The sequence below is a fragment of the Rhinopithecus roxellana genome, chromosome 10 (assembly GCF_007565055.1).
Source record: "Rhinopithecus roxellana isolate Shanxi Qingling chromosome 10, ASM756505v1, whole genome shotgun sequence".
Lineage (NCBI taxonomy): Eukaryota > Metazoa > Chordata > Mammalia > Primates > Cercopithecidae > Rhinopithecus > Rhinopithecus roxellana.
This window is the reverse complement of record NC_044558.1, coordinates 35,200,404-35,215,215: the sequence shown is the minus strand read 5'-3', so window position 1 is coordinate 35,215,215 and position 14,812 is coordinate 35,200,404. Positions and strand designations below refer to the sequence as shown.

At 37.0% G+C, this 14,812-nt stretch overlaps 1 protein-coding gene across 9 annotated transcripts in view; it reads right to left on the bottom strand.

Moving 5' to 3' along the window:
• CAPS2 (calcyphosine 2) overlaps positions 1-14,812 on the bottom strand; it is a 123,701-nt gene that overhangs the window by 37,483 nt on the left and 71,406 nt on the right. For 7 of the 9 annotated variants that reach the window (XM_030939111.1, XM_030939113.1, XM_030939116.1 and 4 more), the window contains 2 exons: positions 10,290-10,412; positions 678-745 (listed from right to left, as the gene is read on the bottom strand). In XM_030939111.1, the coding sequence (XP_030794971.1) occupies positions 678-745; positions 10,290-10,412 (191 nt within the window). Of the gene's footprint in view, positions 1-677; positions 746-10,261; positions 10,413-14,812 lie in introns of all 9 variants that reach the window. The other 2 variants (XM_030939118.1, XM_030939119.1) reach the window with 1 other exon arrangement.

The following is a 14,812-nucleotide window of genomic DNA, read 5'->3' as shown; positions in this document are numbered from 1 at the left end:
ATTCTTAAGTCTCACAGTTCTCGAATTGCACCAAGGAACCCTGAGATAACACAGTGAACTCACAGGGGTACTATGGAATATTTTTAATTTTTGAGGGAAACTCAGTGATACTTGACATCACTTGCACACCAGGTAAACTACTAGTTCAGCCTCAGGGTAGTTCACAGCTTCAACAAGACAGCACACTATACTCCTTCAATGATGTTACATCTTTGCAGAGCTGAGTTTTCTATAGTTGCTATGATAAAAAGCAAATATCAGGTGAAAATCAATATGGAATATAAAGTGGAAGTGGCAGCATTGCAAATGATTCTAGGATTTGAGAGACTGTGCAGTGCCCAAAAGATGCATACAGATCCTTGGTAAGAATAAAGTAAGGATATCTTCTTTCAATTTATGTGTATTATTTCTTAAATGGTCATTAGTTGTTAGCAAATAAATACTTATTAAGTTGTTTAGAGGAAAATACTTAACAAATAGAACTGTTAGGTATTTCTATTGGTCTAAGAGTGCTGTGAAAAAATTACTAAAACACTAACAGTGCAGTGAACAGAGAAAGTTTGGGAACCTCTGAGTTAGCTAACCTTTAATTGACCAAGGATATGAGCGTCATGCATGAAAAGAAATTTAATGAAAACTTTCTGAATTGATTTCTATTGTCAGTTGCCAATTCTCACCTACATAAGTGGTCTATCATGACTTGCTCTGCAACAATCTGTTTCTTCTTCTCTGCAGCCACAATTTCCTGGGAAGATTAAATAAAGACAATTTCACCATCGATAAAGTACAACCATACAATATTTAACACAAAAGTTCTAAAACATAAATTAAATATCTCTGATTTCCATCTTACATATAGATGGAAATAGATTACTATTATAGGTTATAGATTACTTTCCATCATTACTAAATTTAAATTTCAGTCATTTAATCTACAAATATCATTTATTTTCTAAGAAATAATGCACTTACATTTCAGCAAAAATTATCAGAATTTTCATGAGCTGCCTTTGCATTTTACGGGGCAGAATAAAGGAGAAAGAGACTATGGCATCCTTCCACTCTATTCCTCCCCTCAAGAGATGTCCTGCAAAAGGCATGTTAACCCACTCCAAGAAGACTACCAACACCGACACAAAATAAGCTTAGTCTAACTCTATTCACAGCAAAAGAAGGCAAAACTGAGTTTGAATTGTTTGACATTTCATCAAAAATCTAAAACAAGGAAAAACAAAAAAAAAAAACTCTCCTCATCGAAAGTATAATATTTTCTCTGCATATAATGCATCAATAATATTTAATAAACTTTTCTCAATTACTAGTTTGATTAAGCTTTTTTCATACCATTTTCTTTCACTTTTTTAAAATTACACTTTAAGTTCTAGGGTACCTGTGCACAATGTGCAAGTTTATTACATATGTATACACGGGCCATGTTGGTGTGCTGCACCCATTAACTCGTCATCTACATTAGGTATATCTCCTAATGCTACCCCCCCTCCCCTCTACCCCCTCCTCTCTCCCCACAATAGGCCCTGGTGCGTGATGTTCCCCTTCCTGTGTCCAAGTGATCACACTGTTCAATTCCCACCTATGAGTGAGAACATGTGGTGTTTGGTTTTCTGTTCTTGCGATAGTTTCCTGAGAATGATGGTTTCCACCTGCATCCATGTCCCTACAAAGGACACAAACTCATCCTTTTTTATGGCTGCATAGTATTCCATGGTGTATATGTGCCACGTTTTCTTAATCCAGGCTCTCACTGATGGACATTTGGGTTGATTCCAAGTCTTTGCTATTGTGAATAGTGCCAAAATAAACATACGTGTGCACGTCTCTTTATAGCAGCATGATTTATAATCCTTTGGGAATATACCCAGTAATGGGATGGCTGGGTCAAATGGTATTTCTAGTTCTAGATCCTTGAGGAATTGCCACACTGTTTTTCACAATGGTTGAACTAGTTTACAGTCCCACCAACTGTGTAAAAGTGTTCCTATTTCTCCACATCCTCTCCAGCACCTGTTGTTTCCTGACTTTTTAATGATTGCCATTCTAACTGGTGTGAGATGGTATCTCATTGGGGTTTTGATTTGCATTTATCTGATGGCGAGTGATGATGAGCATTTTGTCATGTGTCTGTTGGCTGTATAAATGTCTTCTTTTGAGAAGGGTCTGTTCATATCCTTTGCCCACTTTTTGATGGGGCTGTCTTTTTCTTGTAAATTTGTTTGAGTTCTTTGTAGGTTCTGGATATTAGCCCTTTGTCAGATGAGCAGATTGCAAAAATTTTCTCCCATTCTGTAGGCTGTCTGTTCACTCTGATGGTAGTTTCTTTTGCTGTGCAGAAGCTCTTTAGTTTAATTAGATACTGTTTGTCAATTGTGGCTTTTGTTGCCGCTGCTTTTGGTGTTTTAGACATGAAGTCCTTGCCCATGCCTAGGTCCTGAATGGTATTACCTAGGTTTTCTTCTACAGTTTTTATGGTTTTAGGTCTAACATTTAAGTCTCTAATCCATCTTGAATTAATTTTCGTATAAGGAGTAAGGAAACGACCCAGTTTCAGCTTTCTACTTAGGGCTAGCCAATTTTCCCAGCACCATTTATTAAATAGGGAATCCTTTCCTCACTTCTTGTTTTTCTCAGGTTTGTCAAAGATCAGATGGCTGTAGATATGTGGTATTATTTCTGAGGGCTCTGTTCTGTTCCATTGGTCTATATCTCTGTTTTGGTACCAGTACCATGCTGTTTTGGTTACTGGTAGCCTTGTAGTATAGTTTGAAGTCAGGTAGCGTGATGCCTCCAGCTTTGTTCTTTGGGCTTAGCATTGTCTTGGCAATGCAGGCTCTTTTTTGGTTCCATATGAACTTTAAAGCAATCTTTTCCAGTTCTGTGAAGAAAGTCATTGGTAGTTTAATGGGGATGGTATTGAATCTATAAACTATCTTGGGCAGTATGCCCATTTTCATGATATTGATTCTTCCTATCCATGAGCATGGTATGTTCTTCCATTTGTTTGTGTCCTCTTTTATTTCACTGAGCAGTGGTTTGTAGTTCTCCTTGAAGAGGTCTTTCACATCCCTTGTAAGTTGGATTCCTAGGTATTTTATTCTCTTTGAAGCAATTGTGATTGGGAGTTCACTCATGATTTGGCTGTTTGTCTGTTACTGGTGTATAAGAATGCTTGTGATTTTTGCATATTGATTTTGTATCCTGAGACTTTGCTGAAGTTGCTTATCAGCTTAAGGAGATCTTGGGCTGAGACAATGGGGTTTTCTAAATATACAGTCATGTCGTCTGCAAATAGGGACAATTTGACTTCTTCTTTTCCTAATTGAATACCCTTTATTTCTTTCTCTTGCCTGATTACCCTAGCCAGAACTTCCAACACTATGTTGAATAGGAGGGGTGAAGAGGGCATGCCTGTCTTGTGCCAGTTTTCAAAGAGAATGCTTCCAGTTTTTGCCCATTCAGTATGTTACTGGCTGCGGGTTTGCCATAAATAGTTCTTATTATTTTGAGATACGTTCCATCAATACCAAATTTATTGAGAGTTTCTAGCATGAAGGGCAGTTGAATTTTGTCAAAGGCGTTTTCTGCATCTATTGAGACAATCATGTGGTTTTTGTCTTTGGTTCTGTTTATATGCTGGATTATGTTTATTGATTTGCGTATGTTGAACCAGCCTTGCATCCCAGGGATGGTTTTTGATGTGCTGCTGGATTTGGTTTGCCAGTATTTTATTGAGGATTTTTGCATCGATGTTCATCAGGGATATTGGTCTAAAATTCTCTTTTTTTGTTGTGTCTCTGCCAGGCTTTGGTATCAGGATGATGTTGGCCTCATAAAATGAGTTAGGGAGGATTCCCTCTTTTTCTATTGATTGGAATAGTTTCAGAAGGAATGGTACCAGCTCCTCCTTGTACCTCTGGTAGAATTCAGCTGTGAATCCATCTGGTCCTGGACTTTTTTTGGTTGGTAGGCTATTAATTATTGCCTCAATTTCACAGCTTGCTATTGGTCTATTCAGGGATTCAACTTCTTCCTGGTTTAGTCTTCGAAGAGTGTATGTGTCCAGGAATTTATCCATTTCTTCTAGATTTTCTAGTTTATTTGCGTAGAGGTGTTTATAGTATTCTCTGATGGTAGTTTGTATTTCTGTGGGGTCAGTGGTGATAACCCCTTTATCATTTTTTATTGCGTCTATTTGATTCTTCTCTATTTTCTTCTTTATTAGTCTTGCTAGCAGTCTATCAATTTTGTTGATCTTTTCAAAAAACCAGCTCCTGGATTCATTGATTTTTTTGAGGGGTTTTTTGTGTCTCTATCTCCTTCAGTTCTGCTCTGATCTTAGTTATTTCTTGCCTTCTGCTAGCTTTTGAATGTGTTTGCTCTTGCTTCTCTAGTTCTTTTAATTGTGATGTTAGGGTGTCAATTTTAGATCTTTCCTGCTTTCTCTTGTGGGCATTTAGTGCTATAAATTTCCCTCTACACACTGCTTTAAATGTGTCCCAGAGATTCTGGTATGTTGTATCTTTGTTCTCACTGGTTTCAAAGAACATCTTTATTTCTGCCTTCATTTCATTATGTACCCAGTAGTCATTCAGGAGCAGGTTGTTCAGTTTCCATGTAATTGAGCAGTTTTGATTGAGTTTCCTAGTCCTGAGTTCTAGTTTGATTGCACTGTGGTCTGAGAGACAGTTTGTTATAATTTCTGTTCTCATACATTTGCTGAGGAGTGCTTTACTTCCAACTATGTGGTCAATTTTGGAATAAGTGCGATGTGGTGCTGAGAAGAATGTATATTCTGTTGCTTTGGGGTGGAGAGTTCTGTAGATGTCTATTAGATCTGCTTGGTGCAGAGGTGAGTTCAATTCCTGGATATCCTTGTTAAGTTTCTGTCTTGTTGATCTGTCTAATGTTGACAATGGGGTGTTAAAGTCTCCCATTAATATTGTATGGGAGTCTAAGTCTCTTTGTAAAAGAGTCTCTCTTAGATTCTAAGTCTCTAAGGACTTGCTTTATAAATCTAGGTGCTCCTGTATTGGGTGCATATATATTCAGGATAGTTAGTTCTTCTTGTTTAATTGATCCCTTCACCATTATGTAATGGCCTTCTTTGCCTCTTTTGATCTTTCCTGGTTTAAAGTCTGTTTTATCAGAGACTAGGATTGCAGCCCCTGTCTTTTTTTTGTTTTCCATTTGCTTGGTAGATCTTCCTCCATCCCTTTATTTTGAGCCTATGTGTGTCTCTGCATGTGAGATGGGTCTCCTGAATACAGCAGACTGATGGGTCTTGACTCTTTATCCAATTTGCCAGTCTGTGTCTTTTAATTGGACCATTTAGTCCATTTACATTTAAGGTTAATATTATTATGTGTGAACTTGATCCTGTCATTATATTAGCTGGTTATTTTGCTCATTAGTTGATGCAGTTTCTTCCTAGCCTCGATGGTCTTTACATTTTGGCATGTTTTTGCAATGGTTGGTACAGGTTGTTCCTTTCCATATTTAGTGCTTCCTTCAGGATCTCTTGTAGGGCAGGCCTGGTGGTGACAACATCTCTCAGCATTTGCTTATCTGTAAAGGATTTTATTTCTCCTTCACTAATGAAACTTAGTTTGGCTGGATATGAAATTCTGGGTTGAAAATTCTTTTCTTTGAGAATGTTGAATACTGGCCCCCACTCTCTTCTGGCTTGTAGAGTTTCTGCCGAGAGATCTGCTGTTAGTCTGAAGGGCTTCCCTTTGTGGGTAACCCGACCTTTCTCTCTGGCTGCCCTTAACATTTTTTCCTTCATTTCAACGTTGGTGAATCTGACAATTATGTGTCTTGGCGTTGCTCTTCTCAAGGAGTATCTTTGTGGCATTCTCTGTATTTCCTGAATTTGAATGTTGGCCTGCCTTGCTAGGTTGGGGAAATTCTCCTGGATACCATCCTGCAGAGCATCTTCCAACTTGGTTCCATTCTCCCCGTCACTTTCAGGCACACCAATCAGACGTAGATTTGGTCTTTTCACATAATATTATATTTCTTGAAGGCTTTGTTCATTTCTTTTCATTCTTTTTTCTCTAAACTTCTCTTCTCGCTTCATTTCATTCATTTGCTCTTCAATCACTGATACTCTTTCTTCCAGTTGATCGAGTCGGTTACTGAAGCTTGTGCATTTGTCACGTAGTTCTCATGTCATGGTTTTCATCTCTATCAGTTCATTTATGGACTTCTTGCATTGGTTAGTCTAGTTATCCATTCATCCATTGTTTTTTCAAGGTTTTTAGTTTCTTTGTGCTGGGTATGTAGTTCCTCCTTTAGCTCTGAGAAGTTTGATCGACTGAAGCCTTCTTCTCTCAACTCATCAGTCATTCTCCGTCCAGTTTTGTTCCGTTGCTGGTGATGAGCTGTGTTCCTTTAGAGGGGGAGATGCGCTCTGATTTTTTGAATTTCCAGCTTTTCTGCACTGCTTTTTCCCCATCTTTGTGGTTTTATCTGCCTTTGGTCTTTGGTGATGGTCACGTACTGATGGGGTTTTGGTGTGGGTGTCCTTTCTGTTTGTTAGTTTTCCTTCTGACAGTCAGGACCCTCAGCTGCAGGTCTGTTGGAGTTTGCTTGAGGTCCACTCCAGACCCTGTTTGCCTGGGTATCAGCAGTGGAGGCTGCAGAAGATAGAATATTGCTAAACAGCAAGTGTTGCTGTCTTTTCTTGCTCCGGAAGCTTTGTCTCAGAGGTGTACCCAGCTGTGTGAGGTGTGAGGTGTCAGTCTGCACCTAGTGGGTGATGTCCCCCAGTTAAGCTACTCAGGGTCAGGGACCCACTTGAGCAGGTAGTCTGTCCGTTCTCAGATCTCAACCTCCATGCTGGGAGAACCACTGCTCTCTTCAAAGCTGTCAGACAGGGACATTTACATCTGCAGAGGTTTCTGCTGCTTTTTGTTTAGCTATGCCCTGTCCCCAGAGGTGGAGTCTACAGAAGCAGGCAGGCCTCCTTGAGCTGCAGTAGGCTCCACCCAGTTCGTGCTTCCCAGTGGCTTTGTTTACCTACTTAAGCCTCAGCAATGGCAGGCGCCCCTCCCCCAGCCTCGCTGCTGCCTTGCAGTTAGATCTCAGACTGCTGTGCTAGCAATGAGGGAGGCTCCGTGGGCATGGAACCCTCTGGGCCAGGCGTGGGATATAATCTCCTGGTGTGCCTTTTGCTAAGACCCTTGGTAAAGCACAGTATTAGGGTGGGAGTTATCCAGTTTTCCAGGTGTTGTGTGTCTCAGTTTCCCTTGGCTAGGAAAAGGAATTCCCTTCCCCCTTGCACTTCCCAAGTGAGGCAATGCCTTGCCCTGCTTCAGCTCTCGCTGGTTGGGCTGCACCCACTGACCAGCACCGACTGTCCGACATGCCCCAGTGAGATGAACCTGGTGCCTCAGTTGAAAATGCAAAAATCACCCATGTTCTGTGTCACTTGTCCTGGGAGCTGGAGGCTGGAGCTGTTCCTATTTGGCCATCTTGGGCGCCCCCCACTTCATACTATTTTTCACTTTTCCAATTCATCTGAAACTATTTTTATGATTTTTTTAGGTCATACCTAATTGAAATATTGGTAATCATTCAATTCCAATTATATTATCATGCAGCTATAATGACTAAAATTTACCTTTAGAGGGGCAAATAAAGGAGGTTAAAAAATTAAGAAGTCAAAATAAAACTTGTTCTATTTTTAGAATGTAAATTACTATCATCCCCATTGATCACTCCAATAAATGAAATTAAGATAGAGGCTTTGTAACCTTAGAAAAAGTGCTTTATTTAAAACTGAGACAAAATATAAAATAAGAACGTCTAAAGACATATCACAGAAACAAAAAGTAAAACTTGTAAGAAAATGGAAAAGTTTGGCACAATTATTTAAATGCTATTTAGCCTACACTAAATTTAGTTTTTTTGGGTTTTTTTTTTTTTTTTTTTGAGACAAGGTCTTGTTATGTTGGCCAGGCTGGAGTGCAGTGGCACTACCATGGCTCACTGCAACCTCTGCCTCCTAAATTCAAGCAATTCTCATGCCTCAGCCTCCCAAGTAACTGGGACTACAGGTGTATGCCACTACGGCTGGCTAACTTTTATATTTTTAGTAGAGATGGGGTTTCACCATGCTGGTCAGCCTGGTCTTGAACTCCTGGTCTCAAGTGATCTCTCAGCCTCAGCCTCCCAAAGTGCTGGGATTATAGGTATGAGCCACCATGGCCAGCCTTAAATTTAGTTTTAATAATAATGTTAAAACAAAATTTAATAAGAATTTTAATAAGAATGTTAAAACTAAACGTAATGTAGGCTAAATAACACTTTTATTTAGCCTAAATTATTATTAAACATTATTATTTAACATTATTTAAATGTTATTTAGCCTACACTAAATTTAGTATTTTTGTTTGGTAGAAATTCAAAATGTGTAGTTTACACATTTAATATGTCCCACATAAAGCTTACATTATTTAATACATCTTGTGTCACTCTCTAAGCTCATGATGCTTTATAAGATTTTTATTTAGTAATAAATTTAAAAGAGTAATTAAAATGTTTAAAAATTAGCACAACCTAAAAGTAAAGCAAGGTATATTTTTTAATATCTAAGAGTGATTCATAAAGTGGACACTGACTAAAACATTAAAACTATACACAGAAAAGATCCACATCGGCCAAACACAGATGTAAAACTCAGATAGAAGCCAAAGAGGAGAGATTAATTAACACCATAGAGCCCATGCAGAAAGCCCACCTTGGAGTGCTGAAGCTTATGGTGGCTTATATTTTGTAGGAAAGGTTAGAACCCATAGGCACACTGATTTAGAGATCTGTATAAAGATAAAGCAGATTAGAAGCAGAAGTGACACTGATGCAAGGATCTATCAACACTAAAAACTGAAAAAGGAGCTGGATGAGGTGGATACAAAAAACGTAGTTTCACTGCTTCTATTTTCACTTAAGAGGTGTAAAATTAAATAAAGAAGTTTTCACCTACATTTTAAAACAAATTGGTGCTAATTTCAGATGCCTTGAAAGCTTACTCATGTAAACGTTTCCTCAGAGGAAGGAGGAGACAGTTAAATGCATACTACCAAAATAAAATAAAACTTGATAATGAATTTAGATACATTGTTCCTAACAATGCAGTTGTAAGGAAAAGAAATCCATTAACATCCAGATTGCTTTGAATTACATCAAGAACAATACCCAATGAGTCTTAATTATTGTAACACCCATTTCAAATATAACTTCAGGGATATATCAAAATAAGCCTTATTTGAAACACTATTTTTCCCTAAAAAGTAGCATTTTTTAATTTTTAGGATAATCCTGATAATATTCTATTAAACATAAATACCCAAATAATAATAGGCACCAAAAAAAAAAAAAAAAAATTGTGCATGTGGTTTAAGTAAAAGAACTCACAAATTTGCAACTTAGGACATCCACAGAAAATCAGTTCACATAGTCCAGAGATTGCTTATATATTGCTATTAATTCAGACATAATTGATTCTGGATGACTGTGACCCAAATAAAACATATGTTGAATCTCCACTCAATGATAATAGTAATGTAACTAACTAAATCCATATTGCTTTGTTACTATTTATGCTATCAAAACCAGACTTTTCTCAACTTGTGAGCCACCACACTGGTATTCCAACAATCTGTTATAAGTATGCCTAAGACATTAATCACTTGGTTGTCTGGGGTGGTCAGTGACCTCCAATTCCAAGCAGCTTGGTACCCTTACTCCAGAACATTACAGAAATGTTTTAATTATCCATTTGTGCCAGAACTGGGCTAAACCATACTTGCCAACCTAATTGATTCTGTAAAAGACATAATTGAAAGTTAATATTGAGCATCTGGAGTTTTGTTTCACTTTTCCTAAAAAAGAAAAATAACTTATTTCTGGAATTTCCTTAACTAGCCTGAATTTATCTAATGTTAGTCTTCAAAAAAAATAACCAGGCTGCTTTCTGGGGGCGAGGAGGTGACAGCAAATAAACTCACTAACATAAATAGCAGCCAACTCACATTTTGAACAGTATAAAATAAATGTTTCAAACACCTAAAGATTCAAGACAATTTTCTACAGAATATATACCAAACACAATTCAATTGTTTATAAAAATGAGGACTCAATTTTCCATTAATGAATATTCACCCGAGTCCAAATTCAATTGTTGCAATTATTTATTTCATTCAGTCTTTAAAATCTAAGAAAGCAGATTAGATTAATGGCTCACCAAATAAGTAAAAATGCTGACAACTTACTGCATCCAATTTTCTTGCCCTCTGTTGTTTATCGCAAGGGTTGTCTGCATAACCTTGCTGTAAGAGGGCTTTCCTATCCAGAGCTGTAAGGTCATCTGTGTTGGCTTCTTTATGTTGCACACACTATGCATGAAAGAAATAAATGAAGCATCATACACATATTTAGAATGTTTGTTTTTAACAAAATATGGGAATAGATAACCACGGAATATCTCAGTAACTATTTGTACAGCAGTTAACAGTACAGGCTCTGAAAATCAGATTGCTTATATTTGAATCCAGCTCTTCCAGTTGCCAGCTAGATGATCTCTCTGTGTCTCAGTTTACTCATAGATAAAATGTGAATTAATAATAGAAACTACTTCACCAGAAACAAAAAGGATTAAGAGATAATACATGCCCAACACTTTATAAAAATTACTTGACACAGTAGGCATTACATAAAAGTTAGCAACTATTATAATTATTATTGTCCAATTTGAATCTTTGAAAAATTAATAAATGTGGGCATGTCTACTCCATTATAAAATTTAATTCAGAAATAAAATACTAAAAGATGAGTGTAACCTTCCAGGTAAAAGATTATTTGGGATGCTAAAGAGATAAACATCAAATTGTTCTTTGACAATGAGATGTGTTTATGCTACCTCAGCAAAACAAAAAAAAGGTTCCAATAAGATAACAACTTGTCAAAACCTTTACAGATTTCAAGATTTCTTCCTCCCAGGGCTTATTCTTACTTTAGAACTTCCTTGAAAAGTCATACTCAGGGCCGGGCGCGGTGGCTCAAGCCTGTAATCCCAGCACTTTGGGAGGCCGAGACGGGTGGATCACGAGGTCAGGAGATCGAGACCATCCTAGCTAACCCGGTGAAACCTCGTCTCTACTAAAAAATACAAAAAACTAGCTGGGCGAGGTGGCGGGCGCCTGTAGTCCCAGCTACTCGGGAGGCTGAGGCAGGAGAATGGTGTAAACCCAGGAGGCAGAGCTTGCAGTGAGCTGAGATCCGGCCACTGCACTCCAGCCTGGGCGACAGAGCGAAACTCCGTCTCAAAAAAAAAAAAAAAAAAAGAAAAGTCATACTCTATCTTAATACTCCTCTCTGTCTTTATGACCTTTGATTGCTGTATAAAATTTTGTTATATATTTGTTTAGGCTTTATTGCTTGCCTCTCCTAATGTAAGTTCCATGAAAGCAGGAACCTTGTCTGTCATTTTTATTGCCATATCCCTGGTTGCAGAACAGGATAATACAACGTGAGCACTCGATAAATATTTGTTCAATAAACGAATAATGAACCTAGCTTAGGTATTTACTATTTAAAACTCAATTTATAAGGATACTTTATCATTTTATTTGTTTACCCACTAATATACTTCTTTCTAAATAGTGATTTATTTAAATAGGCACCAAAAAATGCTTAGCGTTATATAGGTAAATTAAGCAGATTAATTTAATGCATATATTCAAATATAAGCAAAGCACGGTATTTTGTTCAGGTTGAAAACACTTTCGAAATAATTTTATTTTGTGTCAGCTTGTTTTCAACCTTTTACAAAAGGAAAACTGATATTTCCACTTAATATTTCAAATTCAACCTCCCAAAAGCAGATTTCTTTACAGTCTTCCCCTACCTCCAGTTAATGGTAACCCTCTTAAGCCAAAAGCCTTAGATCCATTCTTTATTTTAAAATATTTAATTGACAATAAAAATTGTAAATATGCAGTGTGTACAATATGATGATTTGATATACAGATAGATTATGTAATGACTATCACAATCAAATTAATTAATATATCCATCACTACACATAGTTACCATTTGTACTTGTCTGCGTATATGTGTGTGTGTCGTTAAGACACTCAAAATCTGCTTTCTTATCAAATTTCTAGGAAAAAAATACAGTATGATTAACTGTAATCACCACAAATACAGTAGTTCCTCAGAACTTATTTATCGTATAACTGAAACTTCATATCCGTTGACCAAGTCCCCATTTTCCCAACCCCTCCCCCTGAGTCCCTGGCAACCAATATTCTACTCTCTGCTTCTGTGGGTTCAACTTTTTTAAAGTCCACATATAAGTGAAAACATAGAGTATTTGTCTTTCTGTGCCTGGTTTAATGTCCTGAAATTAATCCTTGTAGAGTCATTCTTGGTCTTCCCTTTCTCTCAAGTCTACAACTAATCCATTCAAAAATCTTCTTAGCCCTACCTTCAGAATCTATCAACAATATGACTTTGTGAGACACTACAAGGTTCCAAGTCTGAAGCTACCATCACCTAGGTCCAAGCCATCATCATCAAATTTTGCCTCGATTATTGTGACAGCCTCCTCAAAGGTCTTCCTGCTTTCATCTTTGTCCTATTCTCAATAAAGACCATCCTCAAAAGAACAAAGTAGCTTTCTGCCTCACAGAAAAAGACAAAGTCCTTACATGGCTTGTGTGACCTCCCTGAGCTGCCTCCCAAACTCCCTTTAACTCTCTGACCAACCTCCTTCCATCTCTCCCTTGCTCTCTCTCCTCTGACCACACTGTCCTCCTCAATATTTCTTAAACACTCCTGCTTCATGACACAGAATTTCTTCTGACTAGCTTGCTCTTCAGGTATGTGCTAAAATGCTATCTTATCTAAAGGTCTCCCCTGTGATCCTATACAAATTGCTATCCCATACCCAAAGCCCTGACTTTCCTAGATCCCTTCTATACACCACACTTTTCACATGTGTCATACTAGCTGGGCTGAGTGATTAATCATTCCATTGATTGATTTTTTTTCTCCTTGCCATTTTCTTCCATAAGCTCTTTAGAGGCAGAAAATTTTGTCTGTTTTATTCACTAACTTACCCCCAGTGCCTGGACAGGGGTATTGCATAAAGTTAAGCACTCAGCAATTATTTGTTGAAAGAATAAATAATAAATGAATAAATTATATTGATCATTTATACAATTAAAAAGGTTTCTTTAGAGTGAAAAAAGATGCATTTGAAATGAATAATAAGTACGATTAGGAAATTAAGATTATTTTCAACAAAATTGAAGTTTACTGATTTTCATGTTTAATTTCAAGATGTTTCATTATTTTAAAAATAGATATGTACACATAAATTTGCATTTTAGGTAACAAAACAATCTGACAACAAGAGATTCATCAGCTTTTATAGTAAGTGGAAGGAAAACTCAACAAGGGAAATTTACCATTAGAATTGCCATGGTTTGAATGTTTGTCCCCTCTAAACCTCATGTTGAAATTTCATCCCCAATGGTGGAATGGTGTTTGGGTCATGGAGGTTGATCTCTCATGATCAGTGTTGTCCCTTGGAGGTGAGTGAGTTTTCATTCTATTATTTCCCAAGAGTGCTGGTTGTTCAAAAGAGCCTGGCACCTCCACGTGCTCTCTTGTCTCCTATCTTGCTAAGTGATCTCTGCACATCCTGGCTTCCCTTCACCTTCCACCATGAGTAGAAGCAATCTGAAGCCCTTAACAGGTGCCTAATCTTCAACTTTCTAGCCAACAGACTCATGAAGCCAAATAAACCCTTCTTTCTTCATAAATTACCCAGCCTCAGGTATTTCTTTACAGCAACACAAAATGAACTAAGACAAGAATCAAGCAAAGTCAAACTTCTATTTTACAGTTCAACTGATTATCAGTTGACTCATGTATCAGACTGATTAGTTAGCAACTATGGCCTTTAGTTCTTGCCCTGGATCCTAAATATTTCCAATCTTAGCTTTGCTTTACCAGTAAAGAGAATCAATTTACATGTTGATCCCTGCTTTAAAGAGGGGCTTATATTTCTGATATCAGGGATGTCTTCTATTTCCAGAGATTACTAGTGTTAATTCATGTAATTGTAATAGAATTTACTAATAGGCCTACTAAAAATAGAATTTACTTATATAGCAGTTTTGATTCTCATAATGGTATAATTTAAAAAGGCATCAAAAAAGTTCCTCAAACCCCTTAAACACAAAATTATTATATAGAATCTACAGAAATGCTTTTTAATTAGAAGTTCTTCTAAAGGAACCACTAAAAACATATTAAACTTAATAATTTCACACCTTTAATATAGATTCTAAAAATCAAAGTGGCAAAACAGCATATTTTCCAGAAGAATTTAGGTGCATATTGGCTTCTATAAAACTCTTTATTCTTACTATATAAATACTTACCAATTTTATGGAAAATCTGCAAATAAAATTTGTTTTTCTCTTAAACCAAAAATAAAGGAAGTCCTCATCTGAATTTGCACTCAATAAAAGTTTTACTTAAAAAATATTTTGAACCATTTTCCTGCCACTCAGTAAAGCATGTGCTTACAGAAACCTTCATTCTGTTTTCCCAATATCTATACAGTGATCTAAATATCACTTTGTATATCCTGCAAACAATTCATGGTGAGATGCTAAAAGGTTATGAAATTATCTTGCCTAGTATTATAGACACCAGATTATCATATTTCTGTGTTTATATTTGGGTCTATAAAAATGTTTTTAAAATAAGAAAGACCATA